Genomic DNA, 24,758 nt, shown 5'->3' with positions numbered 1-24,758 from the left:
AGCCTCTGCACCCAGTCGTCTCATATGCCCAAGGCTAGTCTGAAAGGCAAAGGGCAGGGACTCTGTCCACCCACCTCCTCCTTGCACGTGTCCCCAGCATCATAAAGGAGTATGACTACCATTTGTCAAGCATCTACTGGGAGCCTCACCTGCACGAAGCCTGTCCAGCCCCTCTGTCATATCCCAGCTCAGATGCAAAGGCAGATGCATCAAAATGCAGGCTCATAGGTCTAACGGTGGAAGAGGTCAAAGGCCAATTTACATGTGACCCAGCATCCTCTGGTCCCAGGGAAATCATCACTGAAGCAGCTAATGTGGGAGTTCTTTGATAATCTATTTTGACACAGGCTGCAGAGCCAGAGCTGCAGAGATGAGAGGCAAGAAGAGCATTGGGGGCTGGGGATTGCCAAGCCTGAGTGGAATGCATCATCCCCAGCTGCCCATCCCATGGGCAGTGGGTCCTGGTAGATAGGATGCCCTTCGTCTTTCCAGGGGTGAGGAGGAGAGACCTGGCCCAGCCCTTACCGGAAGGGTCCCTTGCTAGGCACAGTCTGGAAGGGCTTGGGATTCCCTTGCTAAGCATAATCTGGAAGGGGTTGGGATGCCCCCCCAGGGTCTGTCACTATCCCAAGTGCAAAAGATGGACAATCCCAGCATGTTTTCTTCCTCCAGCACACTTATGTAATCCCTTCCTAGAGGAAACTGAGGCTGTGAGAGGCAGAAGCAGCCAGTTCTCAAGTGTTCATTTGCCAGGAACACCATGATAAGGTGTAGCAGGTGGGTGGCTTGGGCACCTGAGACATGTCATCTCACAATTCTAAGAGCAGACAGTGGAGATGGTGTGGGCAGAGTCTAGTGCAGTGAGGGCCTCTTTCTGCTGGTCTCTCTGTCTCATGTCATCTTGCCTCTGGGTATATCTGTCTGCTGTCTCCTTACAAAGACATCTTGTCACACTGGACCCACAGCTTCATAATACTTATAGAGCCTCTTTAGAGATCTTATCTGCAAATAGCTGCATGCTCAGATCTTGGTGGTATGAACCAGGAAGACACAGTCCGGCTCATGACACCCATCACAAGACAAAAAAGACAAAGAGAATCCCCTCGTGCAGGAGATGCCAGCCAGGAAAAGAGACCCATGCATCAAAATGTGGCCAGAGGCCCCAAGAGGAAGGAAGCCACCCACACAAAGGCAGAGCCAGGCACTGTAGCTAAAACAGAAGAGCCAGGTGACCTTGGAGCCTAGGGTCATGCCAGAGAACTGCGGTGGGCATCCTGCTTGGGCGAGGGGGTTGGGCTGAGCAGACATGAGTGGGATTCTACATGTGCATGCATGCACAAGGCAGGGGCATGGGTTGGCTTCCAGGCCATAGGCAGGTCACAGGCAGCTGCTGTGTGTGAGTATGCCAAGGCTGACCCCAGATGTCCTTACCACCCCTGTCGCACCCCTAAAACACTTCTCACTCTCCTACCACTGACATGCCCTGACCTCCATCTTCATGTGGATCCCCTGCCACTACCATACACTTGTCTGTCTTCAGCAACCTTCCAAAGCAGATAAAGGAGTCCAAATGTATGTGGTCGAGAACTCGGGTATCTGAGACGGAAGGATCCCAAGTTCAAAGCCAGCCTGGGTTACATAGTGAGACCTTGTCTTAAATACACATAGAGAGAGACACAGACAGACAGACAGAAACAGAGAGACTAAGACTTCCAGATGTTTCATCTCCCTAGGACTGCACCTTGTTCCATCCAGTCCAGTGTTCACAGCTGTGTACTAAAGTCTCAGGGCACGTACACTCAGGCACATGTCCACTCAGGAGGCACATGTCCACTAGCTCTGAAACCGCAGCCTCTGAGTAAACCTCTACTGACCCTATCAGCCCTACTTCCTGCGCTCTCCAGCCACCCAAGAAAATGTCCAGAGCCTCTAGAGGCCAAGCAGCTTCCTTTTGGCTGAAGACACAGGATCCAAGCCAGAGACCAACCCTGTTCATCACAGAGGAGACCTTAGGGCCCAGCAGGATACAGTGACTTGGAGTCTCTCCTTGGTGGGGTGTATGTGTGTGTGTGTATGTGTGTGTGTGTGTGTGTGTGTGTGTGTGTGAGAGAGAGAGAGAGAGAGAGAGAGAGAGAGAGAGAGAGAGAGAGAGAGAGAGAGAGGGGCTGCTGTGGGCCACCATGCCACAAACAGGAAAAAAGGCAGAGCTCTAATCTGCTTGAATGCTGGCTATTTGCTTAGGGCAAGCACTCTCTTTCAGAAGTTTAGTGTCCCTGTCTGCAAGGTCACTGAAAGAGGATAAAAGCCCCTGCAAGAGCCACAAGCCTTCCCCCAGGGCCCGTCCAGGATCCCTCTGGAGGCCTCACCAAGGAGAAAGTCATTACCACTCAGAGAACTTCATCTTTTCAGTGAACACTGGTTGAGGGTCTACTGTGTGTCCGCCATGTCCTAAGTGCTTGAGTAATACAGGACACTCGTCGATGTCATTGTCCTGGGGGATCAAAGTTCTGGTGGGCAGAAACCGCAGATTCCGGCCCAGTGCACCTAGTTAGTTGAGTGGTCGTCCTTCGGGGGAGTTAGAACAAGGCAGGCTCTCTAATTTCCTGTAACTCCGTTGGTGGAGTATTTGCTTAGCATGCAGGAAGCCCTTTGAGTCTATGCTCAGTACCTCAAAACAAACAAACAAACAAACAAAACACAGAAATAGTGTTTGTTGCAGGCCTGCAATCCCAGCACTCCAGAAGTAGAGGCAGGAAGATCAAGAGTTTAGGGCCATCCTCCGCTGCAAAGCAAGTTCTATTAGGGCTACATGAGACCCAACCTCAAAGAAGCGGGGGGAACCTAGGATGACTGGAGAGGTGGAGTCGATGTGACCGTCACTCAGAAGATACCCCTGACAAACATAGGTGTTGTGTGACAAAACTTTTCCTCGGGAGATTCAACTCCACATAGGGATCTCACGACAGACCAAAGCCCAGACACCACCAGAGCCCAACTGGGTGAGCCAGGGAGTTTTATTGCGGTGACTTACAGGAATACGGGTGAAGGGGTTACTTAGAGGAGCAGAAATGACTCAAGGACAGATGGATGCATCACCAAAGTCCACCCCAGCATGGCTGACAGACAGCTCACAGAGCTGGGAACCTGGAGCACAGTGCCCTGGCTGCAGGCAGCTCAACAGGTTGGAGAGTGTCTTCTCCAGATGACTCTGGTCTAAACCTCTTCCTGGCAGCTGGGCTGGTTTCTGCTTCTTCCAGACAGCTGCTCTGGTCTCAGTCTTTGCAGCTCTTCTCTGAATCTTCTTAGCAGCTTAGCTTGTCTGAGTCTTGGTGGGGCAGCTTCCCCCCACCCCCAAGATGGGCTCTCAACTTTTATTGTTTACTCTGTCAGGGAGGGACCTAGAGAATCTGGTCAGTTTCAGGGAGTTTGTGAAGGTTTTTGTTTTATTTTAGTTGTTTACCTCCTGCTTAAGGAGCTCCTCCCATGCAGGATGGAGCGTTTTGATCTGGGGGGGGGGGGGGGCGGAGGATGACGACAAAGTGTTACACAACTGTAGGAAAGAGGCAGAAAGCGTGCTATCAGGGGAGAGGGCTCCAGGCCAGGAAACGGCCTGGGTGGCCCCAGGCAGGACCCAGGCAGAAAGGGCTTCTCAGATAATGAGATACAGAAGGTGATTTGGAAGATCTGAAAGTCTGACTTTGCCAGGCTAGCCTAACCCCAGGAGGCAGAGAGGCCCTGTGACTTGTCTCCATCACTTCCTTCACACCCCTTATTAGAGTCCATGCCCACGGGGTGGCCTCCCCTCCCAGGCTGCCTCCAAAGGCTCCAGATGGTCAGCCATGAAGAGAGTATAGGGGGCAAATGGGGCTAAGTGCCACTAAGAAGCACCCAGGAGGCTCTTGGGGATTGTTGGTGAGGGCATGGGCAAGGTCAGGGTTTTGACCTTTCGCCCTGCCTGACTCTCCCTGTCTGCATTCAGAACACAGCCCACTGACCGCTGCTGCTTCTCCAAGCCAGAGGGACAGACATGGTGCATCCCCACCACAGCCACAGCATTCACAGTGCCGTCCCAGATAGCAGCGCCTCCGCCCTCCGGAGGGTGCTCTCCCCACTCTCAGGATTCCTGTGAGGGCTGCAGCTGATGTCATCTCTGCAATTTTAGGTGGAAATAGAGGCTCAGAGTAGGAAGCCATTTGTGCCGGTATCTGCTCACTGGCCTCCTGATGCTTGCTCTCAGAACTGACTGGCTGCTGTGCCCTGCTGAGTCAGGCTGTCACCCTGAGTTTCCACACTGCCTAGAGGCTAGCCCTGAAGCTGCTCTGCTTGAGGGGCCAAAGGAGAGGGGACCGGGCCAGGCAGAAGGGCTCTCCACATCCCCACAGACATCTTCCATCTTGCTCTCCTCCATTCCAGAGTTTGCCAGGCCCTCTTGTAGGAAGGAGTCCAGCAGGAAGGAGTAGCTAGGGCCCGTAGAGCCCTGAGAGCCGAGGAAGGCAGCGTGGTGGGGAAATCCCTGGCTCCCAGTGACCCGTGGCATCCCTGGAAGACCCCATGGGCTGCTGGAGAGAAAACAGTGAAGTGAGATCAAGTACCCCTCGTACCACAATGGATTCTGGGATCCAGTGTGGGCCCATTGCTTTAAGTTTTGTTTTCTAGTTCGTTTGTTTTGAGTCAGTGTCCCTATGTAGCCCAACCTAACCTCACACTTGCCATCCTCCTGCCTCAGCCTCTCCTATGTGCTGGGATTATAACCATCACATCAGATTCAGTTACCTTAATTTTTCTTTTTCCATTTTCACGTGTGTGTGTGATACCCATGTGTGGATATGCATGTTTGCGTGTGTGCAAGCACTTGTGGAAGGGTGGTTCCTGCACATGTCCACCTTATTCACTGAAGTGGGGTCTCTCAGGCAAGCCCACAACTTACCCATAAGGTTAGTCTTACTAGCCAGCTTGCTCTGAGGGTCCCATCCTCGCCTTCCAAGGCTGGAACTGGAATTCCAAGGTGGGTTGGCCTGCCCACTGAGCATTTGTATGGGTTCTGGGGATTCGAACTCTGGTCCTCATGCCTGCATGCTAGGCACTCTAGCCACTGAGCCATCTCCCCAGCCTTACCCTAGCCTTTGAGTTAGAGAATTAGACTGCAGGTTTTTTTTTTTTTTTTTTTTTGGTTTTTCGAGACAGGGTTTCTCTGTGTAGCTTTGCGCCTTTCCTGGATCTCGCTCTGTAGACCAGGCTGGCCTCGAACTCACAGAGATCCGCCTGCCTCTGCCTCCCGAGTGCTGGGATTAAAGGCGTGTGCCACCACCGCCCGGCCTAGACTGCAGGTTTTAAATAGGATAGAGACCCTGGCGCCTCACAAGAGCAGAGGACTTGGACTCCACAGCTTTTGTGAGGAATCAGTATGTATGTCTGTGAGTCTAGCAAGGTCTAAATGACATTGATGAAATAATGAATATGGGTGAAATGCATGGAATGCCAAGTGCTGCCTGGGGTCTGCAGTCATTCATGATAGAGTACTTGGACCGGCGAAAGGCTCCCTTGAGACTAGGCCCCATAAGTAACTACCACATAAGGCAAGGGATGAGAGCACCCCTCAGAGAAGGAAAATCTCACCGGGTGGAGGGTGCATCCTGGCGGGATTCCTGGAGAGGGTGGCATCGAGGCTAGACCCTGCTTGTGTAAAGAGAGAATTGGGTGAAAGAGCAAAACACGAACAAGGAGGAGCAGTAAGGGAGAGGGTGACAGTGAGATGTCCCATTACAAGGTGGGGCTAGGAAAGAGTCCCAGGGCCAAGGGGCCCCTGATGCCACATGTCAAAGACCCTGAATGTCACAGTAAGGTACCTGGTGGGTTGGGATTTTACTGTGAGAGCGGGCAAGAGAATCTTTAATACCTAAACAGGTTTGTGTCATGTTGCATAAATTCCATTTATTTTTAAATGTAATTCTCAAACACAAATGGCAAATGGCACCTGGCTGGATCAGCATTATTACCACCTGGATTCAAGTGGAAGGAACGAGACTCAGAAAGCTTGCAGAAAGACACACAGAAGGAACTTCCAGTCATAGGCCTTTATCCACAGACCTTCCTTGTCCCAGGACTTGAGTAGGGAAGGACACCAAGGTCCCATCTGTGCCCAGGAGAAGGGGTAAAGTCAGAAAGAGTGAGAGGAGGGGGGGAAAACCTGGCTGGGCAGTTTTAGGTCATTATCAGCACAAAATGAGGCCAGCACTGGGTAAGGGGGACAAGCCAAATGTAACATGAATTTTAAAAGGTCTTACTAATTAGAAAAAAGAAAAAAAATGGAGCCAGATATTGGCGTGAAAGCTGAAAGATCAAAGAAACAGAACAAGCCACAGCCAACCTCACCTCGCCAACTTCTCAGCTGATCCTGTTTCCAGGAATCCTCAGACTGAAGGCCTCTGAGGCCTCACCCCTGAGGGTCTCAGTTGAACTGCTGCTTAGTTCCTGTTTCCTCAGGCCTTATATACTGTTCTCCGCCCAGCCATGTCACTTCCTGGGATTAAAGGCATTTGTGCTTTCTAAGCAAACACAAAAGATCTCAAGTTCTGGGATTAAAGGCCTGTGCCACCACTGCCCGCCTCTGTTCTCAGTGTGGCCTTGAACTCACAGAGATCCAGATGGATCTCTGCCTCCAGAATGATAGGATTAAGGGTGGGTGCCACCATTCTCTGGCCTCTATGTCTAATCTAGTGTCTGGCTCTGTCCTCTGATCCCCAGATAAGTTTATTAGGGTACACAGTATATTGGGGTACACAATATATCACCACATACAGCAGTGATCGAGACAAAATTGTTAAAAGCCTCCTTGGTGGTTTGTAGGAGGAGATGCATTTAGGATAAGGAGACTGAGAACAAAGTTTCCCTGTTAGAGAGTGTGCGGTGAAAGGGAATTGGGATAACAGACTCCTGGGATCCTACACCATTTAGGATGGCAAGTTTGAATTTTCCCCTGGGCTTTTCGGTGATAAGTGCCCTTTGCCTTCAATCCTTCATCTGTAAGATGTAAGTGACTGAGTGTTTAGAGATCACAGTGCCATTCCTAAAAAATGATCTGGAGAGCAAACACTTTAAGACTTGCTAAGTGCCAAATGCCAGCCCAGCATACAGTGGCACAGATCACCTAAGTCAGCCCTCCTGTGCCAGTGCAGAGTCTGAGCAGTCACCTTTTGTGCACAGGACTTTGGCAGGTCCTCAAACCCTCACTTTAAGGTAGCAACCCTTTACTCATTTTGCAGGGGTTTTTTGGGGGGTGGGTAAGGAGGGCTTATGCCACAGCTCGTGTGGGGGTCAGAGGACAGCTTGCAGGAGTCATTTCTCTCCTTCCACCTTGTGGATCCAAGAGACACAACTCAGGTTGTCAGGCTGGGCAGTAAGTAAGTGCCTTTATCCACTGAGCCATCTTGAGAACCTCATTTTGCAGGTTTTCAGGACACCAGGGGATACAACCTCACTGAAGGCTCTCTGTCGGAGATGGGATGGATGGATTAGTGGGGGTTGGGTGGCAGTGCCATGAGGTCCCCAGAGGCCTCTTCTGACCATTCTGGACCTCTGTGTTTTCTGCCCATAGCTGCCAGCCGCTCCCACCCGGCCAGCCCCAGCCCCCCAGGACCTCAGGCCAGCCCTGTGCTGCCGGTCAGCTACCGCCTGTCGCACACGCGGCTAGCCTTCTTCCTGAAGGAGGCGCGGCCCCCGCCGCCAGCCGCAATCAACGGCTCCCTGCAGCGCTCAGAACCCTTCGTGGTGTTCCAGACCAAGGAGCTGCCGGTCCTCAACGTGTCCCTGGGGCCCTTCAGCACCAGCCAAGTGGTGGTGCGGGAGCTTCTGCAGCCGTCCAGCACCCTGGACATCCCCGAGCGCCTGACGGTCAACTGGAAGGTGCGCGCCTTCATCGTGCGCGCCCGCGTGCCCGTCTCGCAGCCCGTGGCCCAGGTGCTCTTCTATGTGGCCGGCCGCGACTGGGACGACTTCGGGGTCACCGAGCGGCTGCCCTGTGTCCGCCTGCACGCTTTCCGCGACGCACGCGAGGTGCGGAGCTCGTGTCGCCTTGGCGGGGCCTTAGCCACCTGCTTGGTGCGCGCCGAGCTGCCCCTGGCCTGGTTCGGACCCCCAGCCCCAGCCGCGCCGCCCAGCGCTCGCCGCAAGTCCCCCGACGGACTGGAGCCGGAGGCGGCGGCTGAGAGCCAGCAGGTAGAACTCTACTACACGCTGCACGCCCCCGATGCAGCGGGCGGCTGCGGGAGCTCGCGGCGCGGCCCCGGGCCCGGAGCGGCGGCGCGCGCCGAAAGCCCCACGCAGCACCCGCTGCTGCGCATAGGCAGCATCAGCCTGTTCCGGCCGCCGCCGCGTAGGGCCGTTCAGGAGCATAGGCTGGACAGCAACCTGATGATCCGACTGCCTGACAGGCCGCTCAGGCCCGGGGAGGTGCTCAGCATCCTCCTCTACCTGGCACCCAACTCCTCCTCAGCTGCCAACCCCAGCGTGGAGCACTTCACACTCAGGTAAGGGACCTGGGAATGAGAGGGGCTCCCCAGTCCAGGTCAAGTGCATCTCTGACCCTTCAGGGCCTCAGCATCCTCCTCCAATCTCCTCCAGGAACACTGTGCCAGAGCAACTGTTAGTCCTAACTGTCCCCACAGTTTCTCTTTTAAAATTACATTTGTTTGTTTTGTTCTGTATGAGTGAGGCCTGCCTGGTATGGCCCTCTTGTGGAGGTTAGAGGGCAGCTCTCAGGAGTTGGTTTTCTCTGTCCATCATGTGGATCCCAGGGATCCAACTCAAGTCAGGCTTGATGACAAAGACCTCTACCCATCAAGCCATAGCCCCAGTTCCCGACCACAGCCTCTTTCTCTTGCTCTGTCACATAGAAAAAGATTTGCAACAGGAATGAATACGAGCCTTTTTACAAGCATGGCTGTGAGGACAGGATCTGGGCTGGGAAGGTGCTCAGACACAAGCTGGTGTAGCTCACCCAAATTTCACAGATGAGTCCAGGACGTGGAGTAAGGATGCCTGGCCCTTTCTGTACAGAGCACAGCCACTCACAGATGCCCGGATCATCCCATCCCCACTTGACATATCTTTTTCAGTAGGAAATCATGGTTTGAGTCAGGCCAGGGATTCTGAGGACATTAAATAGGCCCCACCAAACTGCTTCCCTGCATAAGCAACATGCCTAGAAACAGAATTATCACCATCAGCCTTGCAACTTCTTTCCAAACTCCTCTAAGCACACACCCACAAAGCTCACAAATTCCCATAGGGTGTCTACCTGATTCAGTGATGGAGACTGGAATGTGAATGAGTTTTGCCAGCCATCCTGGGCTGCATTAACAGTAGTAGAGCACGTAGATGTAGGGAGGTGATCGTCAACCTGCTTTTAGTCAGCAGTAGTTAAGGCTCAGCTGAAGCTTATTTACTAAGGGACACATCTCACATACATCCAGAGGAGGAGGAAGAGGCTGTGAACTCATCCGAAGCCATGGTAAAAAGCAGTTGGAGGGTCTGGAGCGGTAGACTCAGAGGAGACCTCCACCTCTTTGCTGTCTCAAGAGCTGTCACAGTGAAGATGCAGGGATGTTGTTCTTTCCTGCCCCAGCAGAACTTAGGGCTGCTGTGTCTCGTGTCAATAAAAAGATGTGGTTCTAGCCGGGCGGTGGTGGCGCACGCCTTTAATCCCAGCACTCGGGAGGCAGAGCCAGGCGGATCTCTGTGAGTTCGAGGCCAGCCTGGACTACAGAGTGAGTTCCAGGAAAGGCACAACACTACACAGAGAAACCCTGTCTCGAAAAACCAAAAAAAAAAAAAAAAAAAGATGTGGTTCTAGGGCTGGGGGTGTAGCTCAGTGTTCGCCTAGCGTGTGTGAAGCTTAGGTTTCACCCCCAGCATCCATAAACTGGATGACACCTTGCACATCCATGACCATGCACACAGGGTCATCTGTGGCTGCATAGAACGTTGGAGGTCAGCCTGGGCTGTGTAAGATCCCGTTGTTATAAAAGGCAGAGGGTGTGTTCTGTGGGCTTCTGTGGGTTCTAATGGGCTTCCTGAGAAGAACCTGAGGTGTGTAGACATTGTGTTACTAATGTATGAAGAGACTGAGTAGAGGATAGACCAGAGCCAAGACAGAAGGGATGACAATGTCCAAAGCTTCAGCTTTAGAGAACTGATCACCCAAATGTTAAGTGTAGAGCCCATGGTAGTTTAGATCACTTGCTTCCCCCATCCCCAGCTCCAGCCTAGGGCTGGTGGCCAGGTGAACAAGCTTTGCATCAAAGCCTGACCCTCTGCCTCTTCTTCCCCACTTTTGTTCCAGGGTGAAGGCCAAGAAGGGGGTGACCCTCCTAGGCACCAAGTCTCGAAGTGGCCAGTGGCATGTGACCTCAGAGCTGCTGACTGGGGCAAAGCATTCCACAGCCACTGTGGATGTGGCCTGGGCCCAGGGCACACCCCTACCCCCCTGGTGAGTTCGCCTTCTGCAGAGAAGGTGCCTGGGAGCTGAGTAGCTAGCCTCCATAGAGAAAGACGGACTTCCAGAGTGCTGGGGGGCAGTCCATTTCCAGGAATCAGAAGTGAGGTTCTGGAGTTGGGTTCCTAAGGTGGGCTGAGGAGAGTAGGTACTCATAAGAGGCACATTCCTGCTAGGACTTCAGAGCCCTCCTCTTCAACCTCCGTCTCCCCCATTCCTGTTTTGCCTTGAAGGGAGGGTCAGGGACCCCTGGAGATCTTGCAGCTGGACTTTGAGATGGAGAACTTCACCAGCCAGTCCGTGAAGCGGAGAATCATGTGGCACATCGATTACCGAGGCCACAGTGCCGTGACTGACCTGGAGCGAGTTGTCACAGAACTGACGGTCATCCAGAGGGATGTGCAGGCCATCCTGCCCCTGGCCATGGTAAGCAGGCCTTGTCCGAGCACCCCACCCCGCTCCATGAGTTCGCATGTGTGTAGTGGGACTGGGCAGGGCTGAGCATGTGTACATGTGGATGGGGTGGCGTGGGGAGCAGAGAAGAAGGACCACTTCTGAGATAATGCCTATGAACCTGGGCATGTGCCCCACTTCTGAGATAATGCCTATGGACCTGGGCATGTGCCCACCCACAGGAGGCAAGCACAGCTCTGGCCCTGGCGAAATCACCATAGACGAATTCTCTGGAAAGGGGCTGCTTAGGGGAGCTCTTCTAGAAAGGGGCTGTCCCCTTAAGGTTTTGGAAGCCATCAGAGAGGAGGCACTCCATCCCATCTGAGACGAAGAGAGAAGCGTGCTCCAGAAGGACCCAGCTCCCATAGGAAAGAGAAGCATATGGGTGGTTTGTTCAGAGGGGCAGTGGATGCAGGCAGCATAGTGGAATGGAGGGCTGGTGACCCACCCAGAGCACTGTGACTGGCCAGGAGAATGTGCTGATGTCACTTGAGAGCGTTGGCTCAGGGGAAAGGATGTTCCTTGGAAGCAGGAAAGGACTTCGGTAGCCGATCATCTGAGGAGGAGCCCGAGGCTGGGCAGAGGCAGGCCCCTGCACACATGTGCCATTTCCCCAGAGGAAATGGATATCTGGGGAGTGACAGCAGCCAGGAACCAGGGCAGTGGGTTACAGACATGTCCCTGGAGAGAAGCATGCGGCAGAGCTCCTACCACCCCTGTCTCCCTGCAGGACACAGAGATCATCAACACTGCCATCCTGACAGGCCGGACTGTGGCCATTCCCGTCAAGGTTATCGCCATTGAGGTGACTGGCCTCGTCCTGGATGTTTCTGCCCTGGTGGAGTGCCAGTCTGACAATGAGGACATCATCAAGGTGGGTCTTTGGGAGAGCCCCCCAGGCTCTTCCAGGTCATCCTTGAAGAGGGCATGCATCTGCCCTACTGTGGACCAGCAGTTGCCCCTCCTCTCTGCCATCCTAAGCAGCACCCCAATGTCTGGAACAACTCAGTTCCACATGTATGGATACCTCCATGCAGACTCACAGTCCCTCTACTAGTGCAAAGGACCACTCCATCCAGACCTGATGAGTGTCCTGGCAGAGTAAGGCAGGCCAAGAGGGGATGGGCAGTGTTAACAATATAACCCCAGCCCAGCAAGTCACTGTTGAGCCCTGTATAAGACAGACTCAAATATGGCAGAAGGATAGATAGATTTTCCCCGAGTCCCGGGCAGGAGGGGAACAGGGTGGAGAAACTGGAGCTAGGTAGGGAAGGCAGCTTCAGGAATAGAGGATCCGACATGCCCCAGCACCTACAACTCCCTGTGACCCTCCCAGCTGTGACTCCCTCCCACCCCCAGATGCTCTCCGAAGACTAGCTCCGTCCATCTCCTCCTTAGCCCAGGACACAGACCATTCATCTGACTTGATGACCCACGTTGCTACCCCCCACCCGGGAGATTCCTGGCTTGTCCTTTCCCTGGCTTACAGGAGGCAGTGGACAGGTGGCAATGTGATGCAGCCATGGTGCCCGTGGGCTAGCCTCTAGTAAGATGGAAGCAAGTGACTGGACAGCTGGGTCTGTCTCCTGCTTCCCTGGCTGCTCCACTTAGAAGAGTGAGGGCTGGATGTACCATCCTACCACTCACTTGCTGTCTGTACTCTGCCTCTGTTCTCCCTGGGTCTAGGGAGCCCGAGGAGACTTTGTCTACCCCTGTCCCAGGCATCCTGTCTTCCAGGGAGATGGAACAGAATTTAGCTCCCTCCCCCATTTCTTCTGTCCACTCCTGTGGCTGGGATGGGACCAGGTTCAGCTGCTCCCGAGAGCCTTCGGGTAGTGCTTTCTCCACCACGTTTCCCCGTCCTGTGATGGCTAAGAGCCAGCAGGACTCAGAGGGTTCTAAATGAACTGCTGTAAACCTCTGTGAAATACGGCTTTTTAAATGGAGGCTGCTAGCCTTCAAGTGGAACTTGCCAGCCTATGCCTTCCAGGGTGGGAGAGGCGCATTTCTGTTTCCCCCCACCTCACCTCTAAGGGGATACAAGGAGCCAACAGCCAAGGGTTTGGGGTAGTCCAGGGGTCCATATATATGGATGAGACATTTCTTAGTTACTCCTCTACTGCTGTGCTAACATACCATGACCAAGGCAACTTACAGAAGAGTTTATTGGGAGATGTCCTCGTTTTTTATTGCCACAACAAAACACGATAACTAGGGAAATTTAAAAAGGAAAACATCTAATTTGGGACTAAGGTTGCAGAAGGTTAGTCCATGACCACCATGGTAGTAAGTGTGGCAACAGGTAGGCCGGCCTGATGCTGTAGCAGTAACTGAAAGCTCACATATGATCCAAAGCAGGAGGCAGAGAGAGCACACTGGGAACATTGTAACCTTTTGACACCTCAAAGCTTGCCCCACTGACACACCTCCTCCAACAAGGCCACACCTCCTAATCCTTCCCAAACAGTGCCACCAACTGGGGACCAAGTTTTCAAATACATGAGCCTCTGAGGGCCATTCGCATTCAACCACCACAAGGTATAATCCAGCACCCCCATCACTACAGAGGCTTTGGGGTGTGGCCAGCTCACTGGTCACATGGTTACTTCTCCAAGACTCATGGAGGTGCCCCAAAGTGTGTTCTGGCAGAGAGTGTCCAGGTGTGGGTCTACATGGGATCCACTCTAGGGTGTGTCAGGTGTGTGCCTGAACACCCAAAGCACACTCAAGACACCTGCACCTACCCTGAAGCCTTGGCAGTGGCCCCCTGGGAAGGATTGAACACTGCTTCCAGCAACATGTCCCCAGTAGGCATGTGGTTTCCATGAGGGAGCCTCTAGGCATAGTGTTGCTGGCCAGGTGGGCACACGTTTGCATAAATAATACATATCAGTGGCCACCATCCACCCACCTGTGCTCAGGCTTCTCTGATCCCAAATTGTCCTCCCCCATTCCCTCTCCTCCATATCTGCCAGGAACGGCCCTTCATTTGAAATTAACTAGCTGCCCACTCACCTACCAAGTCATGCTACTGTGGCATGGAGGAGGCAGGGACCTGTTCCTTACTCCAGCTCCTCTGTGTCATCCTGCCTAGTCAAACAGCCCCTGCAGGGTGGAGAAGTCCATCTAGCAGACACTTAGTTCCAGAGCCCTAAGTATGCTGCAGTAGAGAGCAGCCCTGGGAAGCCCCTCTGCTAGCAGGCCTCTCCACTTCCTCTCCAGCAGGCTTGCTGGCCCTGTCATCAGACCCTGAACCGCCCAGCAGGAGGACCTGGAAGGCAAGCCATGCCCATGCTCTATGTTCCTGCCTTTCCCCAGGTATCCAGCAGCTGTGACTATGTGTTTGTGAGCGGGAAGGAGTCTCGAGGGTCCATGAACGCCAGAGTCACCTTCCGCTATGATGTCCTCAGTGCCCCCCTGGAAATGACAGTCTGGGTCCCCAAGCTACCTCTGCACATCGAGCTCTCAGATGCTCGCCTCAGCCAAGTGAAGGGATGGAGGGTACCTATCCTTCCCGACCGAAGGTACAGCCCCAGCACATAGTGGAAACATGGGACAGCAGTCTGATCTGCACACGTGTAAGGCGTGGACACAGTCTGCGGGCAGTGATGCAAACAGCATGCTTATATTGAGCAGCCACTGTATGCTAGACACTGGCAGGTATTTGAGATGGGGAAATAGTGTGACCAGCCAGGCTTTCTTCAGTCAAGTGGGGTGAGAAGACATGCACACATCCCATAGCATGGTGGGAAGTTCTGTGGGCAGGAAATGAAAGGGCATGAAGGAGGGAGTCCCTCTTTCTCCAGAAATAAAGCCAAGCTTCCTGGAAAAGCTGGTTCTTGAGCCAAGTCTTAAAGGACAAGTGGACAGGGGTCAGCTGGGGACCCATAGGACCTGTGTCCCCCAGCCAGAGATACCCACACACATAGCAGCACACATACTCTATCCACTGGCCCCAGCTGGGCACTGAGGACAGATTTCTAGGTCCACAGGGACAGATTCACCACAGTACACAGGTATACACAAGCTCCTTAGCCAAGATGCTTCCACACCTCAGTGCCCGTCTGTGGGCCATGTATGTGTATACTTACCATGCTCCACTCACCCATTCAGAGCTGCCCCAGCGGAGCCCAGCAGGGCTCGGTGGGAAGTCAGGGATATGGAGATAAGCAGGGAGGGAAGGAAGAGGTGAGCTGCATTTAAAGCTGCGGTGATTCAAACGGCAGGAACAGTAGTAGAGGCCCTCCAGCCTGAATGTGCCTTTCCATTGCTGGGGCTTTTGTTAGCGTGCAGCCTCTGCTTCAGGGCTGGGGCACAGCCTGGGACTCTGCTTTGTCAAACAGCTGCAGAGCAATGCTCATGCTGGTTTGAGTGCTGAGGGTGTAGGAAGCCCTTTGGCCAGGTAGCATAGTTTAATGACCTGATTTTTGTCATTTACTAGTAGTGCAACCAACCATATGCTTATTCCACATCTCTGACTCATTTTTCTCATCTGTGAAATGGACAATAGAATACTTGACTGGATGGCAGTAAGGATTAAATTCGTTAACACATGTAAAAAGAGGCCTTCATGTGAATGGATGATTCCGTTGTCTAACTCTAACAAAGCACTGGCAAGCTTATTCTCTAGTGCACCCCCCCACCCCTCACCCCCCGGTCAGGGAATCTCCTGATTTCAGCATCTTTTTCAAACAGTATATATAGGCTGAGGAGTTCCTAAACCATTTAGTCTAGGTCCCCTTTTGCTTACTGTCCTATTTTTTTCTCTCTATTTTTTTCATTCTCTTGGTCTAAGCAGCAGGAGGGGGCTGAGGGTATAATTCATGCAATAGAATGCTTGCCCAGCATGCATGAAGCCCTGGGTTCAACCCCATCCCCACCCAGTACCACATAAAACCAGGTGTGATAGTGAATGCCTGCATCATCCTAGCAGTTGGGGAAGTTGAGGCAGAAGTATCAGGAAGTTCATGAGAGAGCTCGCCTGAGCTGTGAGACCTTGCCTTTTGAAAAAGGCAAATAAACGAAAGCACCAGGAAGAAACTGGCCTCACCCCGACTCTTCGCTCAGAGATCTCCTCAGCCGACGATCAGACTCCATCACTTACCATTCAGGCTCCATACATGACTGTAGGACACGTTCTATGAGCTTGTTACAGGGATCCCCTCTGGCTCCAGACTAAGGCTCACCACAGTGTCATGTGCCTGCTCAGTGCTGAACAAGAGGCCACCGTCACCGTTAGGATGGGATGCCAGCTCTTGGCAGCCATGGGTTGGGAAGGGGAAGGAAGGAACCTCTCCAGGTGCAGCACAGTTACAGGGGGAGAGATGTGTGTGGGCCAGAGAGAGCCAGGGTGGGGTGCTGTTAATGCCCCAAGTCCTGACATTGGTATTCCCCAGGTCAGCTCGGGAGAGTGAAGATGAGGAGGAAGAGGAAGAGGAACGGAGACAGAGTGCCAGCCGAGGCTGCACTCTCCAGTACCAGCACGCCACCCTGCAGGTCTTCACCCAGTTTCACACGACATCATCTGAGGGCACCGACCAGGTGGTCACCATGCTAGGTCCTGACTGGCTGGTGGAAGTCACTGACCTTGTCAGTGACTTCATGCGGGTGGGTGACCCCCGAGTGGCCCACTTGGTGGACAGCAGCACGCTGGCAGGACTGGAGCCAGGCACCACCCCCTTTAAGGTAAGAAAGGGCACTATTCAGATACAAAGCGGTCGATCTGGGAACCTGGGTTACTCACAAGTAGAGACTTCGGGTGTACCCAGGACTTCACTTCTGAAAGCCACCCCAGTGACCCCCTAAGAAACACTTTCTTCCCTCTTACCTGAGGTTGCCCCTTCCAAAATCAAGCTCTTTTCCACTTCTTGGGGAAGTTCTCAGCTAAGCCTCAGCAGCCTTCATAGATCTCTGTGGGGAAAGTTGGACCAGGATCTGGGACTGCAGGTGTGGAAAGAAAATGGCTGCTGAGTCACAAGAAGGAACCTATGGGTGGTCTAAGAATTCAGCTCTGGCCTTCCTCTCCGACAGCGGGGTGGCCGAGTAGAACTCAGCCATCTATGAGCTAATAAATGACCACAGCCTACAGGCGTATTTTGTTGATAAAACGATTGATCCCGCAGGCAGCTGAACACCAGTTCCTGTAACCACTGCTCACTTCTCTCATCCGCCTCTGCGTTTCTGCCTGGCCCCTGGGAGTCCCTGACTCTCCACTGTTCCTCCTTCCAGACCTGAGGGAGAACCAGGAGTCCTGTGCTCTCTGGCCCTTCTCCCCATCAGCGCTTGGGAGTTCTCCCTGGGTGGGGGCCCTGAGCAAGGCAGCTGCTTCCCGGCCATCCCCCCACCACCTTTTGCTCTGTCCTAGGTTGTGTCCCCCCTGACTGAGGCTGTGCTGGGGGAGACGCTACTGACGGTGACAGAGGAGAAGGTCAGTGTCACACAGCTGCAGGCCCAGGTGGTGGCCAGCCTCGCCTTGTCCCTGCGACCCAGCCCTGGGAGCAGCCACACCATCCTGGCCACCACAGCTGCCCAGCCCACCCTCAGCTTTGTCAAGCAGGTAACTGAGTCCCTGAACCCCCCCACCCCACCCCACCCCACCCCACCCCCTCAAACATGTCAGGTGTGGATTAAGACCCGGAGGCTCCGCCCCACTCGGGGCCATCAATCTTCAGATGAGGCCTTTATATACCCAAGGAGCTCTGTGTCTTATCACCCCGTCCTTCACAGGGGTGGGCAGGGGTCCAGTGCCCCGTTGAGGGTCCTCTACTGGATTCTCAGAGGGCTCACTTCTCTAACACCCTCCAGACTCATCTCTGGGTGAGTTTGTAGTATATCAATACCTACGTAGTATAGTTATTGGTTATAGGACAGAGGTGGGTGGTGTCAGGCCATAGGGGTCCCTTGTCCCCTAACCTATGATCCAGATCCCTCTCTTTTCTCTGGGCTTCATTAGCCCAGGGTCAGACATAGAGATCTGGGCTTACCTTGGTGACTGATGAGGTAAATCCAGCCAGGTCAAGAGAAGAAGGGGGATCTTCAGAGTGGTAGGTGAGACCTGGAAACCCCACCTTGTGTTCCCCATCCCCACAGTGCAAGGGGCCTCACATTGTACTCCAGAAGTGGTCTTGAGTCCCACCTAGCACCTAGCATTTCGGATGCTGAGCCAGGCAGAGCTGGTGGTACCTATCAGAGAAGACGGTAAGGCTGGCCCTGACTCCTTCCTGTCTCCTCTCCACTTTCAGGAAGCCCTGCTGAGTCTGTGGCTCTCCTACAGTGATGGAACCACAGCCCCACTCTCTTTATACAGTCCCCGGGACTACGGGCTTCTGGTGAGCAGCCTGGATGAGCGGGTGGCCACTGTGACCCAAGACAAGGCTTTCCCACTGGTGGTGGCCGAGGCAGAGGGGTCAGGAGATCTGCTCCGTGCGGAGCTCACCATCTCGGAGAGCTGCCAGAAAACCAAGCGCAAGAGTGTGCTGGCCACCACCTATGTGGGCCTGCGAGTACACTTTGGGCGGGATGACGAGGATCCCACGTATGACTACCCGGGGCCCAGCCAGCCTGGGCCTGGTGGGGGCGAGGACGAGGCCCGAGGAGCTGGTCCACCAGGCACTGCCATCCCCGCCGGTGAGGTTCCTGGATTGGGCACTTCTGGCCCAGTGCCACCTACAGAGGACTACTTACCTCTGCCCACCGGCTTCCTGCAGATGCCCCGGGGGCTGACGGACCTAGAGATTGGTATGTACGCACTGCTGGGGGTCTTCTGCCTCGCCATCCTTGTCTTCCTCATCAACTGCATCGTGTTCGTGCTGCGATACCGGCACAAGCGCATCCCTCCCGAGGGCCAGACCAGCATGGACCATTCTCACCACTGGGTGTTCCTGGGCAATGGGCAGCCACTGCGGGTGCAAGGTGAGCTGTCGCCGCCCGCGGGGAGCGCGCTGGAAACCGTGCCTGCCTGCTGCCACGGTGACCACCACAGCAGTGGCAGTTCGCAGACCAGCGTCCAGAGCCAGGTGCACGGCCGTGGGGACGGCTCCTCTGGGGGCTCGGCCAGGGACCAGACGGAGGACCCTGCCAGCTCGCCCACCTCCAAGCGCAAGAGGGTCAAGTTCACGACCTTTACCACTCTGCCCTCGGAGGAGCTGGCCTATGACTCAGTGCCTGCTGGCGAAGAGGATGAGGAGGACGAAGAGGACCTGGGTTGGGGTTGTCCAGATGTGGCCGGAACCACGCGGCCCACTCCACCCCCGGACCTGCACAATTACATGCGCAGAATCAAAGACATTGCATAGTGGTGGCCTGGGGTGGCAGGATATCCCCACACACGCGATGGCCTCTGGCTGGGACTCAGCCTGAACCCCCCAGCTCACAGGGACTCGGGGCAGCTGAATGGATTTTATAGTCCCTGCCACCGCAGCTTTGGTCTGACCAGTTGTGGCCAGATCCACCTTGATCTTCTGCCCCCTGCAGGCGGAAGGCTCCTTCCAAACCCAGCGTGAAGCAGGGAGACAATTCTGCCCTGTTCACTCTTTCCAAACCTCATTCCATCTTAGACATCCCCACTGCCCCAAGATTGAGGCACCAAGGCCAAACTTGGGGCCAGGTGGGCCCACACTGTGCCCTGCCATGCCTCTCACATCCCCAAATGGTGCCCCCCTGTGCAGGGGACCCGAACGGGGTCTTGTGTCACAGGCTGCACAAAGACTTTTTCTTAAACCGATATTCAGGGATTTCTGTCCTGCAGGGTGGGAAGTAGTGGCTGCTTGCCTTGCCAAGGATCTTGCTGCAGACAAAACATTTGGGTGGGTATTGGGGGACAGCTGTGATGTCTGCTGGTTTCTGGGTGTCTCCCAAGCCTGAAGCCGACTGCAGAGGGTCCAGTGCAAAGCAGACACTTTTCCCATGGCTTCCTCTGCCCTTTAGCCTACGCAAGGGCCCAAGTGAGAGGGGTTTTCATATCTCTCTGGCCAAACCATACCCACACAGCAAGCGCAGTGGGTGACGTGCAGCCTGTCCCCACAGCAAGGTCAACACTACTGCGCCTTAGCCTGGGCTCTGCTCACTCCTGCTTCCCTCCACACCAAAGGGCAGGCAGCCACAGCCAGTGTCCCTGAGATGGAGGAGGCCACCTGGGAGTATTGCAAGGGCCCATTGGGTGGGTGAAGGCAGAAAGGAGCTGATGCTGCTCTGCGCCTTCCCCCATCCCCCCAGCCTCACCTCTTGGGTTCTGCCCACCACTGTGTCAGTTTTTCATAAATAAATGGAAGGCATCAGCCTAGCTTGGGGGCAACAGCTCCCTTGCAAACAGACAGTGCACAGAGGCTGGCTGTGTCTGGTCCTTGGGTGTTCGCCACAGGACAGCATGGGGCAACACTGGCTACCTAAGGCTGGTGACCTGCTCCTCCTTCCCTACCTGAAGTGTCTCTTAAGATACTCGGGTACCATGGAGACACCCACGTTGTGTAACAGAAGATCCACTGTCCTGGAAAGGTGGCCTTCAAAAAAATGGGTCTTCTCCAGGCGTCTTCAGTGATCAACCCAGGAAGAAAAGGGCTGGGCCTCCAGACTGACTCAGGAGAGAGGTCTTGTGGGTAGAAGGGGACAGAAAGGAAAGATGTGTGACTTGGTATGCCCCGCCAGAACTTCCCAGTTTCCTTTGTCTCTCGGGTGGAAGCCTCTCCTTAGATCCACTGTGGCAGGAGTGTAGCCTTTCTTACCTGGAGGTCAGATGGGAAAGCCTTGTTGGATATGGATCTCACTTGGAATGGGCAGAGCCCCTCTGGGCTTGGGAACATTGGCAGGGTCTCCTCGGGTCCTGAGAGGCTACCCCATAGCATAGGCAGCAAGCCAGGCAGTCACTGAACTCAAAAGATGCTGCCAGGGTAGCTGGCTAGCCCGTACACATCTGGAGAGGGAAGGACCTGTGGCCGAGGACTGGGGATGCACTAACAGCCAGGACATTTTTCAGTGCACCATAGAAAGCCAGCTGGCTTCCGTGGCCACCTGTCCCACAGCCCCGGCAGGGCTCTGTCTCGTGTGCTCATGGTAGTCGCTTCATCTAGCAGATGTCACAGCGGAGAGAAAGCCTCAGTGAGTGGATTTTTAACCAGGACCAGAGTCCAACTTCTGAGGAAGGTGTGATCTGAATGGGGAGCCTGGAAACTGACGTTCCCCTTGCTCACCATGTGTGTGACAACAGAGCGCAGTGGCAAGAGAGAGCCACCCCAAAAGCTGAGCAGAGAGTGGGGCTCAAGCCTGGGTCAGAGTTCCTCTTCAGAACACAAACACTTGGTGTGACAGTCTACCTTATCTAGCTCGTGGAGGACCCTGGGAGGAATGTGGAAGTCTCCACTTTTTTTTTTAACCCTTTGTGCCTAACGCTGTACCTGGAGTTGGTAAGTGCTCAGCAAATGTTTGCTGACTAAATTAAAGTTCAAATGCCAATTCAGTGACAGTTCTTCATCCTGGGCTTGATTTTTTTTTCATACTGGGGACTGAACTGAGGACTTTGCACATGTTAGGCAGTCGTCTACCACCGAGTCACTCACTCATCCTTTGGTTTTCGTCTTATTTTATTTTTTGTTTGATTGACAGGGTCCTCGCTAAGTACTAAGTAGCCCAGAATGACCTTGAACTCACTTGGTAGGCTGAGCAGGCCTTGAACTTGCAAGCCTCCTACCTCAGCCTCCTGAGTAGCTGGTGTTATAGCCAACATCAGCGTTAACAGACTGGAATTTCCTGGACCACCTTTTTGAGTGAGGTGTCCAAGGCACCCCCTTAGAGCCCCCAGGGAGAGAGATGAGGGGGGCACAGATGCATCCTCAGAAAGAATATCCCAGAGTTGTGGGTGAAAAGTCACTAGTGTTAAACTTACTTAATACATTAGTTTCCTCCTGTGTGCTGGACTCTGCCAGATGTCTGGGCTGCAGTGTGGACCAGTCCTCCTGGACTCCACTGCCACCCGGGATAGCCATAGAGTTTTGCTTTGGGTGGATAAAGGGAGAGGACAATAAAAGACATTCCCAGTGGGTATGGAGTCCCAGGCTGCTGCTCAACACTGCAGCCATGCCCCTGCCCCTGTTGGCCCTAAGTCATTGACAATAAGGAAACAAAAGCCTCTATGAAAGGGGCTTGCGGGGGCAGAAGGAGTGTTGTGGGGTTCCATGGGTTAGGACATCATGAACCCACATGAGGTTTAGATGTTTTCCTTTGCCTGGGTAGAGGAAGGATGGTGGGGTGACCAGACCGTGAGACCACAGCTGCAGCAGACAGAATACAGCCCGGAGTCTGGCAGGAAGAACAGAACCAGTGCACGCAGCAGTGTGCGAAAACATTACCTGCCAACCGCTTCATCCCATGCAGAGACATTGGGGAGAAGAACGAGCAACTGCTTGGTTGTAGAGACCTCATCCCCCCAGCTCCCCAAGCTGAGGATGCTGCAGGAAGGCGCTGCCTTTGCTCACACTCTTGCCAGCCAAGACACTAGGGTCCACAGTGGAAGAAGCAAAGCAGGCTGAAGCCACATAGGCTTTGGAACTGAGCCCCCAGCTGTGCCTGCCATCCTGTCCTGTGATTTGTGACCCTTTCTCCTCATCCCTCACACTGCCCGCGTCGGAGAACTCAGAAGCAATCACTAGAAACCACTACGCATGACCCTGGAGGAATCCAAGCCGGAGCAGGCTTGACAGGAATGAGGCGAGGACTTGAAGTTAACAGCCGCTCCGGAACAACTTAGGCACTGAACTCCTCTCTTTATAAAAAGCTGTCTTCAACCTGCAAAATGAATGGAGACGCCATGCACAGAATGGTTATTGACAGAGGGATGCTTGAAGAATGTTGGGGAGCTGGGCCCAGGAATCAGCTCACTAGCAAAATGGGATTAGTGTGTGCCAGGTACTCTGCTCCCCTGTAGACACTGTTCTGGAGGCAAGGCGATTGGTCTGGGAACCAAATGGAGAAACTGCTAAGCATAAAAAAAAATGGAGGCGTCAAAACTCTTAAAAGGGGACAAACTTCCCATGGCAGGATATTGGGGGCTCCTGCAGCTCAGCTGTGCATGCGCTGTGAACCAGCTAGTGCACCACCAGCTCTGGTCCCTCATTTCCCCATTTATGAAAGCATAGGTATCTACCAGACAATAGCCACTGGCCTTCCTGAAGTGGCCCTAACACTCAGATTTCTACCAAGAATGTTGGGGGAATAGAGACTCCCTCCTCCTGCATCCTAGGTGAGGACACAGACTCAGGAAGAGCAAGACATTTGCTCAAGGTCTCCAGCTTAGATATGCTCTAGGGAGAACTTTACAACGCCTCCCCCGAAGGCAGCTGATGGCATTGGCAGGCATAGTGGTTTAAGCTGGAGAGGATTGCAATGGAAGAGGTGGGGTGGGAAGGGAAAGATGGATAAAGACCCCTCTGTGCTCCTTAGTGGGGTAAGGCTGTAGGACCTCACTTGAATCATGAGTAGAAGACAAGTGTTGGAACCACTGTCTGAGGAGGGACACAATCCCTCTCCCCTGGGGCCCCCAGTCTCAGCTGGCTGTCATATCCAGCAACCACATAACCCTCAGAGCAGACTACCCCAGGGGCTTTTCTGAGCAGGTGCCCCATTTGGGGAGCTGGTGGCACAGCGTAGATACCAGTGCCAGTAACTGAGGGTGATCTGCACGTGTCCTTTCCCTGGGGCATTGGGGCAAGAGAACCTGTGGGGGTTGGAGTTGAAGGCACCCCCGAGGACCCCCATTCCTGCCACAGTGGTGCAGAGTATTGACTAGACCTTGTCACATCCCCCATATGGTGCAAGCACAGAGGAAATGAGGGTAAAAATTGTCACTAACACTTCCTGAGGGTTCACTACCTGCTCACTGCATTGGAGCTCTCGTTTCATTGACTTCCCAGCTGCCAGGTCAGCTAGGTACTGTCATACCCATCATAGAGATGACCAAACTGAGGCCCGGAGAAGTTACATCACTGGCCTCCTGGGTAGCGGCTGTGAGCTCAGTAATTTTGACAGAGGCCAGAGTGTCACACTGAAGTCCTTGGATGTGATGGGAATCCTTACTTCACTGAAGTCTGTGTGCCTTTGAGACTGGTGTTCCTCACATGTGCAAAGAGAAGACCCTCCCCTAAAATCCTGGGGCCAGATGTCTCTCCAGTGCCTTTGATGGTCCTCAGGCTCCAAGGTTTGAAGCCCAGGTCCCACCCAGCCCTGCTTCCTTTTCCCCATCCCAAGGAAATGGCCTCCTGCCTTCACAGAATCCGAAGAGGTGCATGGGGATGGTTGTGCATACTCCACACCCAGGGCAAAGGAAGAGAGCAAATACAGAGGGCAGGCAGTTGATACAGAAGGGCAGCCTGTAGCAGAGGAGACCGCATTGGGGGTCCACAGATAGCTAAAATGTCACTCTAAAGACTTGAAGAGGAGATTGTGGCCCCATCTCTTCTTGGCTCACAGCCTGGAGGAGGAACCAATGGAAGAAGGTGCTGGAGGAGGATCCATTAGGAGACTTGAAGTGGGTCAGGGGCCTGACTTAATTATCCTGGGCATCCCAGTCTCTGGCCCACCTCTGAGAGACAGGATGTCCTCTGAGGGGCCTCCTGGTAGGCACCACCATTCTGCTACTTCAAAAAAAAATACTCTCAATGGGCTTCCTGAGGATTAGTTGGGCCAGGGGCTCTGGCTATTTCCATAGGAAGGACCTGTCAGCTGGAGAGATTGGAGACAGGACAGAGAAAGGGGAGTGAGGCCAGTCCTGGGAGCTTCCCACTCCTCAGTAAGAGGGGCCAGACAGCTCATCACCTACCTTGAAAGT

At 53.9% G+C, this 24,758-nt stretch overlaps 1 protein-coding gene across 1 annotated transcript in view; it reads left to right on the top strand.

Moving 5' to 3' along the window:
• The window catches only part of Tmem132e (transmembrane protein 132E), a 57,187-nt gene extending 36,924 nt beyond the window's left edge, over positions 1-20,263 (top strand). Inside the window, exons 2-9 of the mRNA XM_052756735.1 lie at positions 7,595-8,525; positions 10,340-10,486; positions 10,726-10,918; positions 11,676-11,819; positions 14,264-14,469; positions 16,342-16,630; positions 17,310-17,501; positions 18,187-20,263. Of these exons, the coding sequence (XP_052612695.1) occupies positions 7,595-8,525; positions 10,340-10,486; positions 10,726-10,918; positions 11,676-11,819; positions 14,264-14,469; positions 16,342-16,630; positions 17,310-17,501; positions 18,187-19,239 (3,155 nt within the window). The 3' untranslated portion in view covers positions 19,240-20,263. The remainder of the gene's footprint in view (positions 1-7,594; positions 8,526-10,339; positions 10,487-10,725; positions 10,919-11,675; positions 11,820-14,263; positions 14,470-16,341; positions 16,631-17,309; positions 17,502-18,186) is intronic.
• The last annotated feature ends 4,495 nt before the right edge of the window (positions 20,264-24,758 follow it).

This window comes from Peromyscus californicus, unplaced genomic scaffold, assembly GCF_007827085.1.
Source record: "Peromyscus californicus insignis strain IS unplaced genomic scaffold, ASM782708v3 Scaffold_3__1_contigs__length_106647218, whole genome shotgun sequence".
In the NCBI taxonomy this organism is placed as follows: Eukaryota; Metazoa; Chordata; class Mammalia; order Rodentia; family Cricetidae; genus Peromyscus; species Peromyscus californicus.
This window is presented reverse-complemented; position numbering and strand designations above follow the sequence as displayed.